Raw genomic sequence first — 24406 nt, 5'->3', positions numbered from 1 at the left:
CTAGACTTGCCCAGCCCAACACAAAAGCCATTAAAAAAACAGACTTATTTGTCCCAACCCCTCCAGTGACCTGCCCGGTGGAGTCTGTGACAAATGTTGCACAACCTGAGGTGACAACCCCTGCCCAGGAAGAACCTCCTGCCAGGGATAATTGATTGCAGCCTTTTTTTTTTTCATTGTGTTGGCATATCTGTATTCTTTCTCCTAACCTTACTCCCATACCAGGACCCTTCAAACATGACAACGTTTCAATGAAACGCCCTAACATGGGACTGCAGCCAGGGACTGTTCAAACCCAGAGTTCACTGCCAAGGTCTGCTGGCCTTCACTTATTAAAAGAAACATGGCTAGGCATTAGTTAATAATTTATATTATGACTTACAAAGAAATAAAGTGTTTCAGAAAGCTCCAAATAGTGACGCTCAGATATTAGAAAGGAGAACCAAGAAAAAACTGTCTTGGTTCCCACACTCCTAGCACACAGGTGCTGAGCCAAAAAATGAGAGAACATTGACCCTTGACAAAGAGGGCACATGCATACTGTTATCAAGCCAATAACATAAGAATGATGATGTCTTTACTTTTGCATTCTGTACCCTGTATTGTTTCATTCAAGTCAGCAACTCAAAAATGACAATACTGTTACTCTGTACTGTGTACGCCTGATGGCTTCACTGACTCCCTTGAATCTACTCTATGGGAAATGTAGCCACAAAACACCCCCCCCCCCCCCCACACACACACCCCGACAGTTTCTCTGTGTAGCCTTGGCTGTCCTAGACTAACTTTGTAGATCAGGCTGGTCTGAAACTAACAGTGACCCACCTGCCTCTACCTCCAGAGTGCTGGGATTAAAGACGTGTGCCACCACACCCGGCAACAAATACATTTTCTATAGTATATTTTATGTACTTAAGTACAGATTCTATCCAATAAATGCATGCCATCTGATCTGGCATGTGTTGTAAGTATAAATTATGTGCCATATTTTGGAGACTTAATGTGAACAGAAACAGCATTGATATTTGGCACATGGGGTTAAATTATTAACGTTAGTTTATGTGCATGTTTTAGAGGAATGATTGGAAAATCCAAACTGTGCATCGCTTGTTTTGCATTTCTATCGGACAAGCTCCTCCAGATCAGCACGGCACCCTGGGTGTGTTTCCAGGAAGACTCAGCATCCACCAAGGGTCCTGAGTCCTGGGAGGGTGAGGATCACTATCCCAGATCTCAAAACATCCTTTCTAGCCCCCCTCCTGAGACTGCCCTTAAGCCCTTTCCCAGAAAGATAAACGGACACTTTGCCAGATCACTGACTGCATCACTGCCACCGTGCCCACAGCCCTGTTTCAGCCGTTCCTTGTTGTCATCTTGGAGCAGGCCTCTGCATTGTGTTCTGGAAATCTCAGCATCCTGTCAAGGGCCAGCATGGCTGAGGGATGTCGCATTTTGAGAACGAAGGTAGCAACATGGCCTCTTTGTCTGCACCCAGGCTCTCTGTCAGAAAGACTTTGGGGGGGGGGAGTAAGAAAGGTGTGAAACTGATGCACGGCTACCCAAAGTCTACAAGTCGCTACAGAGACTGAAAGGGCTGGATGAAAAGGGATCTGGGGGCTGGAGAGGTGGTCCAGTGGGTAAACTGCTTGCCACATAAGCACAGGACCTGAATTCAACCCACAGCATCCACAGCAAAGCCTGCAAGCAGCAGAGACAGGAGCATCCCTGGGGCTTGCCGGCTAGCCAATCTAGCCAGAGCAGGAAGCAAAGGACAAGCGAGGAAGACTCAACACAGATCTCTGCCCCCAATGGGAACATGGAGGCATGTACACACACACACACACACACACACTACTAGGATGGCTACACACAAGCAATAAATAGAAATAGAATGGTTTAGTTTTGAATAACATCCTTTCAAATCACTTCACAAGCTGGCAAAGTATTTAAACACCCATGGGAAGTTTGCAGCATGTAAGCTGCTCACCACATTGAGAGCTGTCTTCTCTGTAGACCAGTGACAACGCACGCCGCAGTGATTACATATCCTCGTGGAGAAACTGGTGCTTAAGCTGCACAGACTGGAGGAGAGCAGCTTTTCTTCGTTGCTCTGTGGTGGGTCATTTCTGAGTTGCCATCAGGAAGCTAGACTTTACAGTAACTATTTTCTTCTATAAAGTGTGTACCAGTGTGCAGACTTATAAGACCAGAAATTCGTAACTAAGGAAGGGGGTGTCAGAACAGGTAAGAACTAGAAGAGAAGCTGGGGGGGTCCATATGAAGTTGTTTTTTTTTTTTTCGAGACAGGGTCTCACTGTGTAGCCTTGGCTGTCCTGGACTCACTTTGTAGACCAGGCTGGCCTCGAACTCACAGCGATCCGCCTGCCTCTGCCTCCCGGGTGCTGAGATTAAAGGCGTGCGCCACTACAGCCCAGCCCATATGAAGTTTTAAAAGCACATTCAAAAAATCAAATTTGATCATGAAAGTTGATAGGTTTTCAATTTTCAAAAAATACTAAAGAAACGTATTGGGTGTTTTGTTTTGGTTTTCTGGCCTCAAACTTGCAATCCTCCTGCCTCCCACATTTGAGTGTTGGGATTGCAGGTGTAGCCACTATACCCGGATGATGTTGGTTTGGTTCGGTTCGGTTTTTCTGAGACAAGATTGAGCTGTGTAGCCCTGGCTGTCCTGGAACTCACTCTGTAGCCCAGGCTGGCCTCAAACTCACAGAGAACCACCTGCCTCTGCCTCCTGAGCACTGGGAGTAAAGGCGTGCGATTAAACTACTGCCTGGCCAATGGTGATTTTCAAAAGGGAAGTTAAAACCTATTTGAGGGTTGCTCTCCTCACACATTTTGAGATCAGAGCCCCTAAGTCAGTCGTAAGTTAGTCCTTGGCACTAGAAGTCTTTGCCCTGGGAGGAACAATGCTGGATGGCATGCTTTTCCTTGCAAAAGAATCTACTGAGTTCCTTTTTTGAATGATATATTTTATTCTTTGAGCACTCCATACATTAGTACAAGGCATATTGATCACATCCATCCACCTGCTTCCAAGTCTCCCTAACGTCCCATCCCCCATCTTCCTCCTACCTTCATGTCCTTTATTTATTTATTTATTTATTTATTGCTGTTATTTACCTCCCATGTCTAATTAGTACCGCCCACGTGCACATGTGTAAGTGGCATCCACTGGGGCATGAACAACAAGTACCAGAGGCAGAAGGAGAACAGTTCTCCCTGCCTCATCAGCCATCACTTCCCAGTAGCTCCACCAACAGCGGTGCGCCTCCCATCCGGGCCGGAGCTTTGACGGACTCGATCTTGTACAGGTTCTGAGTTGGATGCCTGCGAAAGTCACGTGATCTCTCGAAGACAGCCTTGCTTAGCAGCCGTCCTCGCCTACCAACCCTTATATCCTTTCTGCCGCTTCTCCTGTGACGCTCCCTGAATCCTGGTAGGTGGGGGTTCAGATGACGCATCCAGAGCTGAGCACCCATTCTGAGCCCTTGCACTAACTACCCACTGCCAAAAAAAAAAAAAAGAGAGAGAGAGAGAAGCTTCTCTGACCAAGGTTGCAAGCAGCTCAAACCTACTGACTTCTTTTTAAAAATAATTTTATTAATGCCTTGATAATATTTCACTCTCCACTCTTGCAACTAAGCCCTCCCAGACCCATACCTCCCTCCCTACGGCGTGCTTTAATCATGACAAGTTTAGAACTCATATTTGACCCCAGCCCATCGTATTACCGGAAGTGGGGGTACTTAGGGAGGAAGCAGCGTTTCAGACCTGAGCTTAGAAGACAAAAACCATAACCACAAGGAAGAGAAAAGCATAGCCTTTCCCCCTTCCTTTCTTACTTCCTTCTCCTTTTCTTCTCTCCTTTTTTCTTCTTTCTCTCTCTCTCTTTCTTCCTTCCACCGCTCTTTGCAAAGTAAGAAGAGTCTATGATAGCAAAGCGCCGGACTAGAGAAAATCTTGAACAATATCTTCATATGACCACTTGATGTTGTCTCAAGAATTCCTGGCCCGGTGGAGCAGCGGAGTTGAAGATTAGGGACACGTCGGAAATTTCTTTAATCTGTTGACTGCAGTCACCACGTGGAAATGTTTCTTGAAGTAAGGGGAGGACGGAAAAGAAAAGAAAAGGTGCATCTTTAGATCAAGTACTTAAGAAGAACTGATAAAAAGACAAGTCTACCCATTTGGGTTTCTTCTGTTTTAACCTGCTTAAACTCTATAGACCCTCTGTTCAGACGTACTTTAGTTTTTTTTTTTTTTCAGAGACAGGGTTTCTCTGTATATTCTTAGCTGTCCTGGACTCGCTTTGTAGACCAGGCTGGTCTCGAACTCACAGCGATCTACCTGCCTCTGCCTCCCGAGTGCTGGGATTAAAGGCGTGCGCCACCATGCCCGGCCCTACTTTAGTTCTTAATAAAACTGTAGCTCCTCTGTTAACACCTGCAGTCGCCTTTAGGCTATCAGAAGCCAGTTTCTGCTGGATTCTGCCACCTCTATGGATTCCTGTGCTGTTTGGTGTTGGCTCTTGGACTGGACTGTTGGTATCCTGACAATTCACAGTGGAATTGGCATAAGAAACTACGTCTAAACAGGCCCGCAACCCCATTTTCCTATTAACATTCTTTCTCCCTTCCTCTGGTTGGTGGATCAGAAGTGAGGTTGAAGTGAGGTTGAAGAACCCTAAATAAAGTAGATTTTGAAATATTTAACCCTTCATTCCTATCCCACTTTCTCAAATGCAATGGAACCGAGCCTCAAGCTACACACAGCTAAGCCAGGGTCCTCCTTGCTGACTTCCCTGGGACTATGCACTCAGTTCTAGCCTGGTTCGTCAAGAATTCAGATAATTATGGGCTATACCACTTTAATACCAGTAATTTCTGGTGTATGGCATGTTTGTTTATTTGCTTGTTTTTTAGAACCTGGTCTCACTGTGTAGCCCTGGCATTCCTGGAGCTGGGTATGTAGACGAGGCTAGCCTTGGACTCATCATGATCTGCCTGCCTCTGCCTCTGCCTCTCAAAGCGCTGGAATTAAAGGCTTGCACCATCACTCTCAGCCCTGTGGCATCTTCTAATCAAGCCAGCAGCTATAACACCAGAGGGAAATCTTCCCTTTAAATAACCCTCATATTCAGAATCCATGTATGAATAAAAACTTCGCAGTAAATCTTTCAAAGGACAGAAGACAAATGCAACTTTCACTGAAGGAAAACCAAAATACCTTCCATTTGCTCTGGGCCATATATTTCTGCAGCAGTAGTTGGGACCTGAGACGAACATTGGAGCCCGAAGCCTTGGCTGGCAGGTGATTTAACCACTCGTGTTTCAGGCACTGTGTGGCGCTCATCCTGCAGCTGCGGGGAGGAGCATCAGAGAGACGGTGAGTTCCTTTGCAAGTTGTCTAAAAGGTCTGTTCTACTGCTAATGCATAAGAAGTCTGAATCGATGGAACCAGGTTCATCGTTCAGGCAGATTCCTGCCACTTGCCAAAAACTCCCCTCTTTATAAGAGCCAACAGCTGTCAGTGGAAATTTCCTGACCTCCACAGAAGATTACTGGTTGTTAGGGAATAGCAAAACAGCTTTAGAATTCATGGAATGCAAGCCAGGAGCGGTGGCCTACACCTGTAAACCCTGCACTCTGGGAGGCAAAGGCAAGGGGACCTCTGTGAGTTCGAGGCCAGCCTGGTCTACAAGGTGAGTCCAGGACAGGCAGGGCCACACAGAGAAATCCTGTCTCAGAAAACAAAAACAAAAATAGAAAGACTAACCACCATGGGTGTTTCTCTAGAAGCAGAGTCCCAGGACTATTTATCCTGAGGACTTTATGTTGTTATGGAGCATGCTAGTCACCCTGTGGTCACCATAGGAATTGTATGAAAACTCTCAGGGGCCTTCCAGCCCCTCACTGGGCAGTATCAGTGGCACTCACAGTAACAATGTTTGGTCTCGCTCAGGCATTGCTGCTGGAGCAGATTAATAAGCCAACCACTTGGCAAGGCATGGTGGCTCATGCCTTTAATCCCAGCACTTGGGAGGCAGAGACAGGTGGATCTCTGAGTTCAAGGCCAGCCTGGTCTATAAAGAGAGTTCCAGGACAGCCAGGGCTGTCAAAACAGACAGCCTGATTTGAAAAACAACAAAAGAAAAGGTCAGCCACCACCCTTGAAAAGAAGTTAGAGACGTAGATTGTTACAAATGACCACTACCTTTAGAAAGAATTTAGAAAAATAGATTGTTTAGCAAGGTTAGGTAAAGATGTTTTTGCTAGTGGCTCTGATGTGGATTGTTTAGTAAGGTCAGGATAAGATGCTTCTGATTTAGAAAACCTTAGAGAACAAATTGAAGTTAAGAAAAGTACACTCAAAAAAAAAAGAAAGAAAGAAAGAAAAAAGAAAAGTACACTCTAAGATTAATTTTCTTGTACCCATTTTTGCCCTCAGCTTCCTGATATGATTTAATAAAAATTATTAATGAGTACATGTGCATCTTGAGGATTTAAAGTTGAAATGGCTGATTGTTTTTTATATAAAACTGTGGATTTGTGATTCTTTTAAGATTTTTATAAGATTACCTTTTAAGATAATTGATTCTTTCTTTGTAACCCCAAATTACAGCCTGATGGTAAAAAAAAGCGGCTGAGAAATTACCTTGGTTGTTCACACTTTGATAATATATAACAAGTTGCTTAGTTACAAATATATATGGGTTCTTGGAAATAACTTGTTTTTCATGTTTGTTTCTCACCCATAATATGTAAAACAGCCAAGGAGTGGTGGCACACGCCTTTAATCCCAGCACTCAGAAGGCAGAGGCAGGCAGATAGCTGTGATTTCGAGGCCAGCCTGGTCTACAAAGCAAGTCCAAGACAGCCAAGGCTACACAGAGAAACCCTGTCTTGAAAAACAAAACAAACAAACAAAAAACCCCTCAGCCAGTTGGTGATGGTACAGCCACCTGGTCTACAGATTGAGTTCCAGGACAGCGAGGGCTATTAACACAGAGAAACCCTGTCTCAGAAAAAGAAAACAAAACAAACAAAAACCTTGTCTCCTCAATATGCAACCTAGATAGAGCTGCTTGTACAGGTTAGTTTTAAGCCAACTTGAGACAAGCTAGGGTCATCTGAGAGGAGGGAACCTCAAATGGGAAAATGCCTCCATCAGGTGGGGCTCTAGGGCATGTTCTTGGTTAGCGATTGATGGTGGAGGGCCTAGTCCTTTAGGGTAGTGCTACCCCTGGGCTGGTGGTCCTGGCTTCTATAAGAAAGCTAGGCAAGCTATGAGGAGCAAGACAGTAAGCAGCACTCACCTATGGCCTCTGCATCAGTTCCTGCCTCCCGGTTCCTGCCTGGTTTGAGTTCCTGCCGTAACTGCTTTGGAACCGTGAATGAAATAAACCCGTTCCTCCCTCCACAGGTTGCTTTTGGCCATGGTGTTTCATCACAGCAACAGTCACCCAAAGACACTTTTGAAGTCTAAGAAGTCCTCTGACCTATATCCTGAGGGATGGCATCTACATATCTCAACGTTGTTCCTAGCGTTAGCTTAGTACAAGCGATATCTTGGAAATAGGACTCTTTTGTAATATGACTCTAAGACTCTGCTGCTGCTCCAAGCAAGTAACAGACAAGAAATCCCACAGGAAGAAAGGATCCAGCACACAGATCCTCGCCCATTATAATGGCCACTGAGTGGCCAGCAACTAAAAATACCTCTTCTCTTTGATGAGCAACCGGGAAACAAAGTCCCTGGCTTCCTCTGACAGCCCTTTGAAGGTATCGGCATCGAAATCCCAGCTGCAGTTCACAATAAAATTCATGGTCTCCGCATCTGTTTCCCCTAGAAACGGAGACAGACCGCTGAGCCTGTGGAGGAGAGAAGGACCGTGAGTGCAGCACAAACTCAGCGCATCAGGAGCTCTATTACCTCTCCCTTGCATAGGATTCCACACGGTGGGCGGGGCTTTGGGTGAGTGGGCGGGGCTTAGGTGGGAGGGGAAGGGACGCTCTGAACAATCTCTATCTATCACATGCAACTCTTCCCACAGCAGGGATTCTCAACCTTCTAGATGCTGTGACCCTTTGATACAGTTCTTCCTGTTGTGGGGACCCCTAACTACAAAATTACTTTTGTTGCTACTTCATAACTGTAATTTTGCTACTTGTATGAATCGTAATGTAAATATCTATGTTTTCCAGTGGTCTTAGGTGACCCCAGTGAAAGTGTCATTCCATCGCCACAGGGGTGGAAAACTACTGCTCTAGCGTAACTGAAGTGGAGTCTAAGACAGTGTGCCCGGTTACCAAGTGTGTATTTATTTATTTATGTTGTCGTTGTCTTGTTTTTCTGAGACAGGGTTTCTCTATGTACCCCTGGCTGTGCTGGACTCACTATGTACACCAACCTGGCCTTGAACTCACAGAGATCCTCCTTCCTCTGCCTCCTGAGTGTTGGGATTAAAGGTGTGCATCACCACACCCAATGCATGTTTTTATTTAAAAACAGCTTTCTATTTTTCTGAGACAGCCAGGCTCTAATAGATACTATTCTTTTAAGCCAATGAAATAGTGGCTTTACTAGGCTCAGGCTAAGGCAGGGAGACTAGATAAGCTAACGGACTGACCAAGGCTTTATTTAAGCTTTCCCAGCCTGGTATGGCAGGCACAAAGCCTTCTATAGTCCCCAGGGTTTAAAAGAAAACTAGCTAAGCATGGGCATGCAATGCGTGGTGGCACACGCCTTTAATCCCAGCCCTTGGGAGGCAGAGACAGATGGATCGCTGTGAGTTCGAGGCCAGCCTGGTCTACAAAGCAAGTCCAGGACAGCTAAGGCTAACACAGAGAAACCCAGCCTCGAAAAACCAAAAAAAATAAATAATGAGAAAGAAAGGAAGAAAGAAAGAAAAGCATGGGCATATGAATGAGCCCAAATCATCTTTCCTCTATGGTTCAGCTACAAGCTCCTGCCTGTGTTCCTGCCTTTCATTCCTGCCTGTGTTCCTTCCCTGACTTCCCTCAAAGCTGCCAAGGATCTGAAACTCTGTCCTCCCCTAAGTTGCTTCCATCCAAGGTTTATCATAGCAACAAGAATGAAATTAGAACATGCTTAAGGAAATCCAGTCAGAGAGGAAAAAGGGGCCACTCTGTATCAGAAGTGATGTAGTTAAACAACACAGAAAACACACCCCTCTTCTGACTGGTACCCAGTACCTGTATTTCTTTGCTTGATGTCTTTCCAACTGAAGCTTGTTTTTATCACCCAGAAATATCAGGGAATTAACTCAGGCCCCACATTTAAGAAGATCCCACAGAAAAAGAACCGCTAAAAGCCCTGGTTATAGATATCCAACTCTCTCACCCCTCGGATAAAATAGCTCTGAGGGACATTCCACAGTGGAATGGTGGTTTCCCAGTCTTGCACGGGCGTCTGCAGTCCTGCGGCTTCTCTGTACCCTTCTGGCCTCTCAGGCAGATTTCCAATTTGAGTCATTTGAAAGGAGGGAACCTCAAGTGAGAAAAAATGCCTCCCTAAGGTCCAGGTGGGCGGCATTTTCTTAATCAGTGGTTGGTGGGGGAGGGCCCAGCCCATTGAGGGTTGTGCCATGCCTGGCCTGGTGGTCATGGGTTCCATAAGAAATCTAGCTGAGCAAGCAACTAAGCAGCACCCCTCCATGGCCTCTGCATCACCTCCTGCCTGCAGGTTCCAACCCTGTTTGAGTTCCTGTCCTGACTTCCTTTGATGATGAACAGCAATGTGGAAGTGTAAGCCAAATAAACCCTTTCCTCTCCAACTTGCTTGTTGGTCATGGTGTTTTGTCACAGTAGTAGAAACTCCAACTAAGACAACAAGTTACTAAAGTTACTAAAACCAAGTAAAGTTTGCTTAGAGCAGCTATACTTAATAGATAATGGTCCTCAAACTCTTCAGAGGGCTGCTGAATATGACATTTAAAGTGTTTAATTAAAAACAAAAACAACTCTGGGCACTCGGGAGGCAGAGGCAAATAGATAGATGTGACCAGCCTGGTCTACAAAGGGAGTCCAGGACAGCCAAGCTACACAAAGAAACCCTGTCCCAAAAAAACAACAACAACAAAAACAAAAGCAAACAAACAAACAAACAAAACCCCAAACTTCCTGTGATAGAAATGTCAGCTCCTAGAAGTGACCCTAAGGTCCCCAAAGAAGACAATGGAGCATAGAAGACCTGGATTATGGTAATGCTGACCACTGGCAAAGAACTGCCCCATGCCTCACTGCTGCCAGGACCCTGCCCAAACTATGAGCACTGTTGGTTTGACTGCCCAACACTCCTTGCCACATCAGGTCAGTTTTCCCAGGTTCTTCCTCTACAGGAAAATCTCTGAGACCTTCTAGATCTGGCAGCTAAGGATGCAATGTTGTCTTGTGTGGCAGCCAAAAACCTAAGACCACTGCCCCCAACAAAGCTACCAAGACCAAGGGAGCTTAAGGTAAACATCCAGGTAGTGGTAAGTCGGTAGCACTTTAATTGACACATAGGCCATTTGGATGATACTTCCTACTATAATTTATCCTTCTCAGATCTCTGATGATATTGATGGCAAACTGTAGCTTTATGTTAACAGCAGCGGGCACCCAGCTCCTCTATCAGTGTTCCTGACAACACCTCCCAAATTGTGCTTCTAAGAGTACCAGTGTAGGACGGCTAGCCCAAGCCCCAGCACTCACAGCATGTAGGTGATAACTCCCACACTCCACATGTCTGTTGGGAATGAGACAAACTCATAGTTAACAACTTCTGGGGCCAGGAACTCCGGAGTACCAAAGTTCACCTTTAGCTTCTCCCGAGGCTTGTACCTGAGAAAAAGGGAGAGAGTTCAGAGCACCATGGGAGAGAAAAAGTGGTTGCAGACGTCGATCCAAAAGGAAACATTTCCCCATCAGGCATGTTGCCTGGGCCCCACACTCACTACACAAGCGCTTTCCCTTTCAGCCTTGCTAAGTTAGTGGTAGACCAAAAAACTACAATCCCCCTAGCCATTTACAGTCTGAGGACGAGAGGAGACCAATATATCTTACTTGGTCAGCAACCACATGAATAAGCACAAACAAATGGGGCAGGCCCGGTGGCGCACGCCTGTAATCCCAGCACTCAGGAGGCAGAGGCAGGCGGATCAATGTGAGTTCAAGGCCAGCCTGATCTAAAAGCAAGTCTAGGACAGGCAAGGCTACACAGAGAGACCCTATCTCAAAAGAAAGGAAGGAGGGAAGGAAAAGAAAAGGGAAAGGTGGTTGTTATCAACATTCACGAAGGAAATACAAATTAAAACCACGATGTGGTTCTACACACAACTATATAAATGTCTAGAGTACTAAAACACACACGAGGGAGGGGAGAGGGAGGAAATACAGGTGCTAAGAAGTGGAGAATTGGGATCCTTTATGCAGTCTAAGTAAGGAATGCGAAATGTAGCAGATAGCGCTGAAAACAGAAACATGAGCAGGGCGTGGTGTCTTAAACCCTGATTCTGACACTCAGGAGGCTGACACAGGAGGACAGAGACAAGTTTGAGACCAGGATAAGTGACACATTTAATTTTACCAAGCTTGAATGACAGACTCTGTCTCAATAAAACAAAACAAAATCCAGAGAGGTAACTAATAAAAAAAAAATTAGAATTATGTGATCTAGCAATCTTTTGAGCACGTATCCAAAAGAAATCAAAGTAGCGGTCCAGGAGACAGTCGTCTGCTTTATTGTGTCCTGTTTGAGATGTGATATTCCTTCCACTTCAAGTGGAAATACCCTGAAATCAGCTCCACTTCTCTGATCTTGGGGCTGGCCGCAGGGTTCCTTCAGTCAATGAGATGTGAGTAAAAATTCTCACTTGGCCAATACCAAGCTAGGTCATAACTGTTCCTGTGTCACCACCACAAGAAGAGAACGAGAGACATGTATGTCTCTCACATGTATGTCTGACCTCACTGAGGGGTGGGAGAGATGGCTCATTGGTTAAGACCCAGGCTCAGCCGGGCGTGGTGGCGCACGCCTTTAATCCCAGCACTCGGGAGGCAGAGGCAGGCGGATCTCTGTGAGTTCGAGGCCAGCCTGGTCTACAAAGCGAGTCCAGGACAGCCAAGGCTACACAGAGAAACCCTGTCTCAAAAAAAAAAAAAAAAAAAAAAAAAAAAAGACCCAGGCTCAATTCCCAGAACCCGCATGGTGGCCCACAACCATTTGTAGCTCTAGTTGCAGAGTACCCAATGCCCTCTTTGGGCCTCTGTAGTCACTGTACACGTGCGCACAGACACACATACAGGCAAACACCTCTGTGGCCACTGTACACGTGCGCACAGACACACATACAGGCAAACACCTCTGTGGCCACTGTACACACGCGCACAGACACACATACAGGCAAACACCTCTGTGGTCACTGTACACACGCGCACAGACACACATACAGGCAAACACCTCTGTGGTCACTGTACACACGCGCACAGACACACATACAGTCAAACACCTCTGTGGTCACTGTACACACGCGCACAGACACACATACAGGCAAACACCTCTGTGGCCACTGTACACACGCGCACAGACACACATACAGGCAAACACCTCTGTGGTCACTGTACACACGCGCACAGACACACATACAGGCAAACACCTCTGTGGTCACTGTACACATGCGCACAGACACACATACAGGCAAACACCCTGAGTGAAGAATGAACGATGAATGAATAAATAGTAAAACTAACTAAATAGAGTCAGCTCAATGATCTCAAGCAGCAGTCTGTAGGTAAATGTTTGAAATTTGTAGTCCAGGTTTTTAAGATTTGATCATCAGTATTTGCCTATTTGGGTGATAGAAATACTGATTTTTTTTTTTTTCAGAGACCATCACGAAGTTACGGAGTGGTAACATTTAGTGGCTTGTCGAATAACATACAAACTTTTGAGCCCAGGATTCAGGATTCCTCTTTAACACTCTCATCCTATACTGTGCTCTCCTTAGAGTAGCCTGCTCAGACTTGCACATCTCTTCTCAGGGGATAACTAAAGCCATCTGCCCTGATACCCTTTTACGGCTCCTGTTCACACTGGCTCCGGCCCGCAGAAGATCAATAAAGCTGGTTGTGTTCATCAATTTGCAAAAACTGCAAACTATTCCAAATCAAACCTGTGCCTCCACTTCCCTCCTCTTCTGAGCTGGTTACTAAACATTTGTCAGCATCATCACTACCTGCACATGACAGATCCTGCCCATGAGACGCCTTCCTTCTCTCACACCAGGAGCTTCCAATTCAGTGTAAGTGTCATATGTAAGTGGTCATATGACAATTGGTCATCTGGCATTCAGTGTGTCCTGCAAATCGTGTATGTGCATTCCAATAAGCACAATATTATACCACCAGGATCCAAAAGGGGGGAGCCCTGGGGCATGAAAAATTATTTAGCTATTATGGCTTTGCAAAGGGCCAGAGGACAAACAGATACACAGTGCTTCTGTGGCACTGCACTCCATGGAATGGGGGACAAAGTGAGTCTGGGAAAAGGTCTGCTGGGGGTAATAGTGATGAGAAAAAGGTTGAAAAGTACCACTCTCTTGTCTAAGACACACATATGTGCAAAACAACCCCAGTTTTAGAAAGCATCATTTAGGAAACGATGAAGCAGGTTTTCTACATTATAGACTGAATGTGATTCTCAAGTGGAGGAGGGGGCTTATATTGTTCACTGAAGGTGGTGGGTGACAACTTTCTGTTATAGCAACAGCATGTGGGGCAATAAAGTGTATCTTTACTCCTGAAAATAGGGGGCACTTCAGCCAGTAGAGGAGTGACCCCAAAAGACTGCCACTGTGGTTCAGGATGTTGCCTGGGAGCAGGGGCAGAAGCCAGAGGCTAGCCTGGTGAGTGGCTCTGCACCCTGGTGGTTGATGGGGGAGGGGAGGAGACCTAGCAGCTCAGAAAACAAGGACAACAGCTCCTGTGGGAAACAGCCATCAAGATGACAGAAAAGTGGGCCACAAAGGCACACACGTAATCCTAGCACCCAGGAGGCTGAAGAAGGAAGATCACAGGTTCGAGGCCAGCCAAGGGCTACATAATAAGACCCTGTCTAAAAATCAAACAGATAAACAAAGCTATGTGGTGGCACATGATAAAATCCCAGTTTAAGGACGTGGAAGGCAGGAAGAGCAAGACTTAAAAGTCAAAATCAGCCTCAATGCAGAATAAGTGTGAGGGCCAGGCTGAGCTACCTGAAACTCACCCCCTCCAAAAAAAGAAAAAAAAAAAAAAAAGGAAGGAAGTGGGTAAGGAGGGAGGAAAGAAAAGAGAAATGTCAGGAAAACTTTAGAAAGAGCTGAAACTCAGCTACTATATATAGAACTATCCAGAAAATATGTGATTCTCAGAAAAGAGTCATTCTCGGAGGAAAGAAAATTGGAGGCTGGGCGTGGTGCCTTTAATTCCAGCAGGGTGGCAGAGGCAGATGTCTGTGAGCCAGCCTGGTCTACAAAGTGAGTCCAGAAAAGCCAAGGCTACACAGAGAAACCTGTCTCAAGAAACCAAAAATAAAGAAAAAGAAAAAGAAAAAAAGAAAATTGGAGGGAAGCTTGGAGGCTAGCCAACTGGTAAACCAAAAGCATTTAGCATCCTGACACTGGAGGTTTGGTGAACAGTCTTTCTAAGGAGCCTAAACTTGCTGCAGCCTCTTCTGGGAATCCACACTGCCAGTTGTGCCTGTCATGGGCATGAGACCGTCAAGACTAGGAAGTAAAATTATGTGTACTTTAGGCTCTATGAAATCTAAGGGTCTTTAAGATATTTTGAAGATTATATACAAGGAGGGCTAGAGAAATAAATGGTTAAGAGCACTGGCTGCTCTTTCAGAGGCCCTACGTTTGGTCCCCAGGATCCATATGAAAAGTCACAACTAGGTGTACTTTGGTGCCAGGGGATCTGACACCCTCTTCTGCCTCCTGTGGGTACTGCATGCCTGTGGTGCATAGACACACAGGCAGGCAAAACAACTATACAGAAAACAAAAATAAGTAAGTCTTTAAAATATTCCATACATGAGCCAGTGAGATATTCAGGTGCTTTCTGCCAAGCCTTATGATGAGGTTAGCTCCTAGGGTCCTTACAGAGGACAGAAAAAAAACAATTCCTAAAAGCTGTGCTCTACCTGGATCTACGGCCTGTACTGCTGCACTGTGCCTCCCTGTTCTTACATACTAAATAAATGTAACAAAAAACTTTAACTGTATACAATAATCACTTAACTGACTGAGACCTGAGGACCTAACGGAGTTTGTACTCCCATCCTACCCATCTCACTCAGCTCTCCTGACTATCTCCATATGAGCAAGAATACCCTCGTGTCACCACTGTACTTTGGTGGCTCCAGATCCACCGCATGACCCTGTCCTGTCACAATGTGTTTTCATATGTAAGCTGGAGATTTCTCAGAGTGGTTCAAAGTACAGATAATTTCACAATCTTTTAGGACAAACGGAGCCTGTACTACAAACCCACTGTATGAATAGCAAGCCAAAGGCCACCAGCGTCTGTGTGAGAATTTTATTGTCTCCATCCCCAAACTCAAGAGAGCTAGAGATGCCGCTGAAGAAGGAATTTTGTCAGAGGGTCAGGACCCTTACCTTCTAGCCAGCCCGAAGTCAATGATCTTGATTTGATGTCCTGTCTGGCTGACACACAGTATGTTCTCCGGCTGGAATAAAGAAGGAGTGAGAATTATCACGCTGGCTAGGAAAGCCTACAGCTCTCACACTTACTGTCCACAAGCCTCACTTTCTCAGACTCCAAGGGAAGCAAATGGCTCAGGGTAGACATATAGGGCTAGACAAATAATAGAGGTGAGTGAGCTGCTCTAATGAAACAGTTGCTGGCTTGGGGGGCTGGAGAGAGGGCGCAGTGGTTAAGAGCACATGCTACTCCTGTGGAGAAGCTGAGTTCAGTTTCCAGCATCCATGCTGGACAGTTCACAACCACCTGTAACTTCAGCTCCAGTGCATCTAACGCCACCTTTTGGACTCCATGGACAATTGCACTCACATGCACATTCTTAGATACACATACACACACACACACACACACACAGAAAGAGAGAATTTAAAAGTTTTTTAAAGTGGTGAGCTGTGAGGAAATAGGACTTTTGTCTTGTGGAAAGAGGGACCTTTCTCATTCAGTACCACTGCTGTTCACCAAGAAGGAAGCCGGACACAGAGCTTCTCAGTTTTGAAGAGAAGTGAAAGATCCAGAATCTTTTTTATGTGAACCTGTTGGCAGATAAGTGGCCTGCCTCTAGGTTGCTTAGAAACTTCTGACATCATCATCTGCTGCCACCAGGTATGTGTCAGAGGCACCAGATATAAAAAGGACCAACTGGTTCCCCCTCCCTCCCTCTTTCTCTCTGTCTCTGTCTCTCTCCGTGTGTGTGTGTCTCTCTCTCTCTGTCTCTCTGTCTCTCTGTCTGTCTCTGCCTGTCTCCTGTCTCTGTTCCCCTGGGGTGCCCCTCCCCACTCCTTTTCTTCCACACTTCTGCAATAAATCTTACATCATACGTGTTGTGTGGTGTATAGTTCATATTTAACACTGGTGCCAAGGCCATGTTTTAAAACGTTGACAATGACACGATTGTCATTGCTATGAATTTCCATGTCAATGACATGAACGCCAACAAGCAGGCATCATGTGAGAACTGAAGAGCATGCCTCTCTGATGGAGATTTGGCCTATGTGAGACAACTCCTTTGGGTTAGGGTTTCTCACCACTGCACCGGCTGTACATTGGAATCAGAAGAGCTATGTTTAGTTGACTTGTTTCTATGTTTTGGAGACAAGGTCCTCATGTATCCCATACTGGCCTCAAATTTACTAGACAGTCAAGAATGGTCTTTAACCACATCTTCCTCCCCGTGATGATCTATACCAGCATTGAACAATGAATCAAAATAAACTCTTTCTCCCAGAAGGGGGGGGGGAAGAGTGGTCCTTAATTTCTGATTCTCCTGCCTCTAGCTCTGAATGCCAGGACCACAAATGGTTACTATCCCACCTAGTTTCATGTGCTGCCCAATCTCAAACCCAGGGCCTTATGCATAGTAAACAAGCACTCTACCAACTCAGCCACATTCCCAAACCACCATCGGGGAAGGTTTTTTTTTTTTTTAAAAAATCCCAGTGCTCAGGTCCACAGACTTCCAGGAATGAAACCAAAAGCAACATTGGTTTGGTCACAGAGAAGAGGGCAAGCCAGATGTGGCGCACACGCGTCAGCCCTGGCACTCAGAAGGCTGAAACAAGGAGTGGTGCAAATCTGAGGCCATCCTCACCTACATAGTGAAACCCTCCTCTCAGAAAAGGGTAGAAAGGAGCTGGATGTGATGGCGCACGCCTTTAATCCCAGCACTTGGGAGGCAGAGACAAGCAGATCTTTGTGAGTTCTAGGACAAGCCTGGTCTACAAAGTGAATCAAGGACAGCCAGGGCTGTTACACAGAGAAACCCTGTCTCAAAAACACTTAAATAACTAACGAAAGAAAGAAAGAAAGAAAGAAAGAAAGAAAGAAAGAAAGAAAGAAAGAAGGGGCTGGGGGTGTAGATCAGTGGTAGAGCACTTGCCTATCATGCAAAGGTACAATTCCATGGGATTATAATGTTGGTCTTGACACACACACAGGATGCCTGGAAGGCACCTGCCACTGCCTGACACACCACTGACCTTGAGGTCCAGGTGCAGGATGTAGTGCTGGTGCAGGTAGTGCACACCCTCACAGATCTGCCTTGTGAACAAAACCACATCCAGTTCGGTCAGGTGGTACTTGTCATCTGTGATCCGGTCAAAGAGTTCACCTCCATCCACACTGCCAGAGAAAAGTAAGAGGCAGGCGTCAGCCTGGGGAAAGCCCTCCGAGAGGTTGAGAGCAGCCAGTCCGGCTGTGCCGAAAGTTGGTCTCAGCCTACTGGACACCCAAAGCTGGTTACAAAGGGCTCCTGACACAGCTCTATGGGGTTTTGTTGGGTATTGGCATATTCCCTGCAGGTTTTCTTAGAACCTGGAAACTCTGTGAGGGACTGTGGCCAGCATGGCTCTGGCACGCCTTGCCCTTCTTCCACATTCCCTCTGCCTTGCTAAGAACCGTTAGATTACATTCCTAAAACCAGCCCCCGAGGTCTAGTCCCTTATTTGGCCTTTTTTTTTTCCTCCTGAGGCTGACTACCAGGGTCCAATTGTTGAAGTCCAGCAATCAAAAGCCCCCTTTGCTCATCTAATTAACATGCCCAATTTGGGTGTGGTGGCGCACGTCTTTAATCCCAGCACTTGGGAGGCAGAGGCAGGCTGATCGCTGTGAAGCCACTGCTACCGTCCCTAGAGCCTACAGGCGCCGAAGACACCCCCTTCCTTCTAGTCTACCTGAGCTCTGGCAAGGCTCCAGCAGTCCTAGGCCTTCTCCTCGAGGTAAACCCGCTTCTTGCCACCGGCCATCCACCAACCAGCCAGGCCACGCCCAATCTCTCTTCAGCCCCGCCCACTCTCCACGGTCCAGCCTGGCCTGGCTGGGACGCACCATTGATCCAGTATGGAGCACAGCAGCCCCTTCAACACTCCTTAACACCCGGTCACTCTCATCTCTTCAGGAACTGAGTGTTTCTTAGGCCCATGTCTGGGCTACAGGCGACACGCCCACCAACACCCACACCCCCACCCCCACCCCCACCCCAGGGCCTTTAGGCCTCTGAGACCCTTCCATCCCTCAGGCCCCTTAGATTCCTCCTGGAAGTTCTGCCATGTCCTTAGGCAAGTGTAGGGCTCCTATAACACCCCACCTCTCCCCTTCCCTTCTCCCCCACCCCCCACCCCCGCCATGGATCCCAAAATGTGTTCTAGCTGCATGCTCCAACAGTAGCGCCTCCTCCTCACTGCGGTGGCTCCAAAAAGCCCTTTTAGCCTGATGCACCTGCTCTCCCTCCCTTGCTAATACCAAATTCTCCACTGTTGATAACCAAATAAGCTACAATACAATTTATGGCCAAAGGCCCTTTGCCACTAGCCCAGCTTATTAACCCTTTCCTGTCCTGACACTGCCTTCAGCTTAAACCTAATGACACAAAAACTATGATATTACTAACTTAATATAAACTATTAGATAATTAAAACAGACAAGATAATTATCAGTTACCTCTAATAATATTCTTTACTTTGTTCATAGCTATACCTATGTTCACAATTAGTTAACAAGATAAGTTTTATTTGTCCTCCAGTGTCTGTGTTTTCAAAGTTAAGCCTTTGAAACAAGTAACTATTAACAAACAGAGTCTGTCTGTTTTATATGTACTTGATAGATAGATAGGAGTCCTCAGACTCCTCAGAGAACTGCTAAATACAGCATTTCAAATGTTCAATAAAAGACTTCCCAGGATAGACAGAGACTCCTTCCCTAACAAAAAAACGTTAAGGTCTCCAAAGAAGACAGATGGAACCTTGCACTGAGGACACCACCTGGACTGTCATAACGCTAACCACTGGGGGAAACTGCCCCACACCTCATTGACCGCCAAGAACCTGCACAGACAAGGGCACACCTTTGTTTTTCATTTTGGTTTTTCAAGACAGGGTTTCCTGTGTATCCCTGGCTGTCCTGGACTCACTTTGTAGACCAGGCTGGCCTCGAACTCAAAGAGATCCGCCTGCCTCTGCCTCCCGAGTGCTGGGATTAAAGGCGTGCGCCACCACGCCCAGCCTGTGGACACATTTGGAATGATTGCTGTGCCCTGCCTTGTCAGTGTAAGGTCAATTCCCCCAAGTTCTTCCCCTGCAGACCTGAGTCTCACCAGCCAAACACCCCTGCCCTGTGGGACCCCTGAAGATTCAAAGCTGCTCGTGACTAAGTAAGTCTCTGCCATTTAATTGATACAAAACCCATTTATATTACACTTCTTGCTCAAATGTGTCCTTCGCAGGTGTCTGAGGACACTGATGACTAACTGCACTTTAGTAACGGCAAACTCCCAGCTGCCTGGTCCTTCTGGCAGACAGGCTTCAAACTAAGCAAGAGTTGAGCTTCTAAAAGTTAGGACAAACAGACTAATAAATTATATAGGCTAAGAAATGATACGGGGTTAAGAAAGTAATTTATTGGCGGGCGGTGGTGGTGCACGCCTCTAATCCCAGCACTTGGGAGGCAGAGGCAGGTGGGTCGCTGTGAGTTCGAGGCCAGCCTGGTCTACAAAGTGAGTCCAGGACAGCCAAGGCTACACAGAGAAACCCTGTCTCAGGGAAAAAAGAAGAAAGAAAGAAAGACTTGAAAGGCTGCCAAATCTTAAAGATACTTTCTTCTCAACTCTTTGGGTGTGAGCCTAGCCCCTTAACGGCTGAGCCATCTCTCCAGCCCTCTTCTCAATGCTTTTGGATATCCGCTCTCAAGACCATTTTACCTTCACATAGATGGATTCTGATACCCAACAACCCTGACAAACTGCCCTGCACTGTCCCTCCCCAGGGATGACGAGACAGTGCCCCAATTTGAGCCAGGCACTCACTACAGACTTGGCTGCCCTCTCCCTTTTCCTCCTGCCTGTGTCAGTGTATAGATAACCTCCTCCCTGACGGCCCTTCCCTCTCTGATAGCCAATCTGACACCAACTCACTCCTCAGTTTCCTCAGTTCCAAAAGTTAGCAGCTCTCCCTTTCCAAAGCTCAACTCTCCTCTCGCCAAGACACCTGTCTTAAATTGTCTCTCACACCGACCCGTAGGCACCTCACCTTGGCCGTCTCCATGCCTTATCTCTGCCCTCGTGGCCAGTTCCCTCCTCTCCTAGATCCTTAAATACTCCTGATACCACCGCCTATGCCAAGCCTCTTCTGGGCCCCTCATGGCCTCCTTCCTCCCATCCACAAACAATCCTTGAACTTAAAACGTTCTCCTTTGTGCCGCAGATCCTCCTCACTCCTGTCCAAACATCCTCAAGGGCCCGCCTACCCATCCCTCTCACGCACAGGAGGGCCCTCTGGCTATTTCTGCCCACGTTTTTTCATCCGGATGCCAGCTCCTCCCTGCCCCGCAGCCTCATCAGACTGGCCCCTCCACTGTCAGCATGCACTCCCCACCCTCCGGTTCCTGTTCTCTCCAGATCACCTGTTCCCCCCACAGATCTCATCTTTTCTTCTGCCCGGAAAGATTGCCACGCGTCCACTGCCAACTGCCTCCCCTAAACCCTCAGACATCAGACACTCCGAACAAGTCCTACACTCCAAATTACAGGGCACAGCTAAACCGTAACATCTCCCCTTCAGCACACACACACTCTCGTGGCCAAGTCCTCCGCTGAGTCAAGGTCACCCAACAAGCTCCCTCCTCACCTCCGCTGACCCCTCCTTCAAGGCCTCCCACTCCTTTCTTTGCATCTCTCTTCAAAGCCCTCTGTTAGTCACAATCCCTCTCACTACCACAATCTAGTTACCAATGCCCCCCTTAATGACTGTTTGTCCTCTTAACCATCCAAGTCCCCTCAACCTTTGCACAGCAACCAAAAAAACCCAAAACAACAACAAAAAACTGTTACCAACTGTCCTTCTCACTGTTTGTCAAGAGCCTCATTGATCATCCATGTTCCTAAAATTTTTCTATTTCAAAATCTCCCTGGACATTCCCCCTGGAACATCCCCGAACACCCCCCCCAGAAATTATTCTGATGTAACAAAAATAGTCTCCCCAACACAACCAGACCCTACTTTCAGATAATAGTTGTTCCCCAATTAACCTTATATAGCTAATCTAACTTTTCCTGGTTCCTCTTTTTTTTTTTTTTTTAATTTTATTTTATGAGCATTGGTGTGAAGGTGTCAGAGCCATTGGAACTGGAATTACAGACCATTGTGAGCTGCCATGTGGGTGCTGAGAATTGAACCCAGGTCCTTTGAAAGAGCAGACAGTGCTCTTAACCACTGAGCCATCTCTCCAGCCCTTCCTGGTTCCCCTCAAGAACTCCCAGACTCCGGACATGTACTCCTGTCATCCTAAGGTTGGCAGCCTAAGCTTTCCTGCCTGTTGCCTATCGCTAAAGGTGGTATCTCTCTCCCTTTACCTGCTCTTGGGATTCCTCTTTCCAACCACCAGGACCATGAACCTAACAGTTTCAAATGTACATCCAAAAAAAAAAAATTGTTCCCCTAAACTCCTTAACTTCACCTCTGTCCCTAAGCTATCTGTCCCAGTAGATTCCAAGTCAACATTAACATCAGCCCCAGCCATTTCCTCAGAATCCATATCCTGGTCCAGCCTCACAGACTTCACTTCCACAGCCTCAGATGATCCTGCAGAACAGGGATATCAACTGGAACACTCTGTTCTTTCCAGCCTTGACCAGCAACCCACATATCTTGGGTCCCCTAACAACAACACCCTAACAACAACACCGTGTTGTCAGCAGGAAGCAGCCAGAGAGAACACCACCCACTTACCCAACATCCAGCCACCTAATAATAAAACAAAAAAGGTAGGAATGAAGGGACTCTGGCCAGCGTGGTTCTGGCAGGCCTTGCCCTTCTACTCAATTCCCTCTGCCTTGCTAAGAACCATGAGATTACATTCCCAAAGCTAGCCACCAAGGTCTAGTCCCTTATTTGGCTACTTCCTCCTCCTGAGGTTGACTACCAAGGTCCACCTATTGAAGTTCAGCAATCAAAAGCCCCCTTTGTCTCACCTAATTAGCATGCCCAATCAAAATATACCATGGCCTCTTAGCCCATTCTAATAAAGACCTTCCCCTTTTCTCTTATTTTGACTCAAAAACATGGCTGCTCTGATCATATCCAAAGACCTTCTAAATCTATAGACACACCCTTAGTACTCACCTTTAACCCCTAACAATGAAGGTAAGGTTAGTTTGTAGAAGGAAGCACCCATGTTTGGAAGTAGTGTCTAATTGTGAGGCAGACAAAATGACAAATCATAGAAAGATTTGACAAATAGGATATGCCCAACTCTCATGAGGACAGAAGAGGAAAGAGAAGCTACCTGAGAGAGCAGTACAGAGAGAGACAGCAGGAGAGAGTTTTACCGGAAGAGTTTTACAGAGACAGGTTGCAGAGAGAACAAGCTAGACACAGGTGAAGGCAGAACAAGCCAGAGAATGAGAAGGAGCCAGATTAGGACAGGTTGCCAGAGTTAGTTTGAGGCCAAGCGCAGCAATTCAGTCAGAAGCGAGAGAAGCCGGTTTGGATCAGTCAGCTTGGAGAGGAGTTTGAGGCAGAACTAGCCAGCCAGGGTTCAGAAAGAGATAGAAAGGGTGAGCTCATTAAGCAGTAGGTCTTAGAGGCTGAAGACATTCTAGGCCTCGACTGGATTGTATAGAGACTAGAAGCTTCCAGGACTAGGCCTAGGTTAGCAGACAGAGGCAGTAAGATTTCAAGACAACAATTACATAAGGTGAATAAAAGATACTTTTACACACCCCCACAGAATGGGCTATAGTACACCCCAAACAGAGAGAGCTGTAGTACATCCCACATGGAGTGAGCTTTAGTTCACCTCATACAGAGAGAGCTTTAGTTCACCTCATACAGAGAGAGCTTTAGTTCACCTCATACAGAGAGAGCTTTAGTTCACCTCAATCAGAGAGAACCGTAGTTCACCTCGTACAGAGAGAACCGTAGTTTACCTCTACAGACATAGGAGTAGATCCAACGTAACTAGATTCTTTATATTTTCATAAGTTGGATATAAAGATTTTCCAATTTCTGTCTACACTTTCTAATTTCCAACTGTTTCTCTCTCGCATGAAATCGCTAAACACTATTTAGGACAAGCTAGCATAACATCTGCAGGTCAGATTAGTAATGTTAGACACTGCTCTGTGACATAAGAACTTTGTCCCCCAAGTTCCATGTTCAGGTTCAAAGAGCTAATCCCAGGGAGGATGACAGGGCTCTGGGCATGCCTGTGAGGAGCTTTGCTTAGACTCTCATTCCCAGCCTTGAGCCCACCCTGAAGGGAAGCCACTGCCCCATGTCTGAGATACTCACTACTCCATGATCAGCGTGAAGCTGTTCTTGCTCTCAAAGGCGTCATAAAGCTGGATGAGGTTTACATGGCTGAGCTGGTTCATGATGTTGATCTCGTTCTTCACATCCTCCTTGTGGGGCCAGAGGAAAAAGGTTTTTCCAAGAAAATAGATCAGCAAGAGAAGCCACTTGCATCTCTCAAGATGTGTGCCCAGGACGTGCGTGCACAAACCAGACACACTCACTCATATTCAGAAACATATACTCACCCACTCACATGCATACACAGTCACACGTATACACACACACACACACATACACACACTCACACATATACATTCGCATGTACAGTCACACATT

General features: G+C 46.4%; 1 protein-coding gene across 3 annotated transcripts in view; it reads right to left on the bottom strand.

Annotated features, from left to right (window-relative positions):
• Positions 1-3600: 3600 nt before the first annotated feature.
• MYLK3 (myosin light chain kinase 3) overlaps positions 3601-24406 on the bottom strand; it is a 52654-nt gene continuing 31848 nt past the window's right edge. For all 3 annotated transcript variants that reach the window (XM_084756008.1, XM_084756007.1, XM_084756006.1), the window contains exons 7-13: positions 24068-24177; positions 17765-17906; positions 15683-15753; positions 10737-10865; positions 7740-7892; positions 5248-5380; positions 3601-4116 (exon numbers count right to left, since the gene is read on the bottom strand). In XM_084756008.1, coding sequence (XP_084612134.1) covers positions 4057-4116; positions 5248-5380; positions 7740-7892; positions 10737-10865; positions 15683-15753; positions 17765-17906; positions 24068-24177 — 798 coding nt within the window. In that variant the 3' untranslated portion in view covers positions 3601-4056. The remainder of the gene's footprint in view (positions 4117-5247; positions 5381-7739; positions 7893-10736; positions 10866-15682; positions 15754-17764; positions 17907-24067; positions 24178-24406) is intronic.

This window comes from Acomys minous (assembly GCF_964271855.1).
Source record: "Acomys minous genome assembly, chromosome: 14".
NCBI classification, from domain to species: domain Eukaryota; kingdom Metazoa; phylum Chordata; class Mammalia; order Rodentia; family Muridae; genus Acomys; species Acomys minous.
This window is presented reverse-complemented; position numbering and strand designations above follow the sequence as displayed.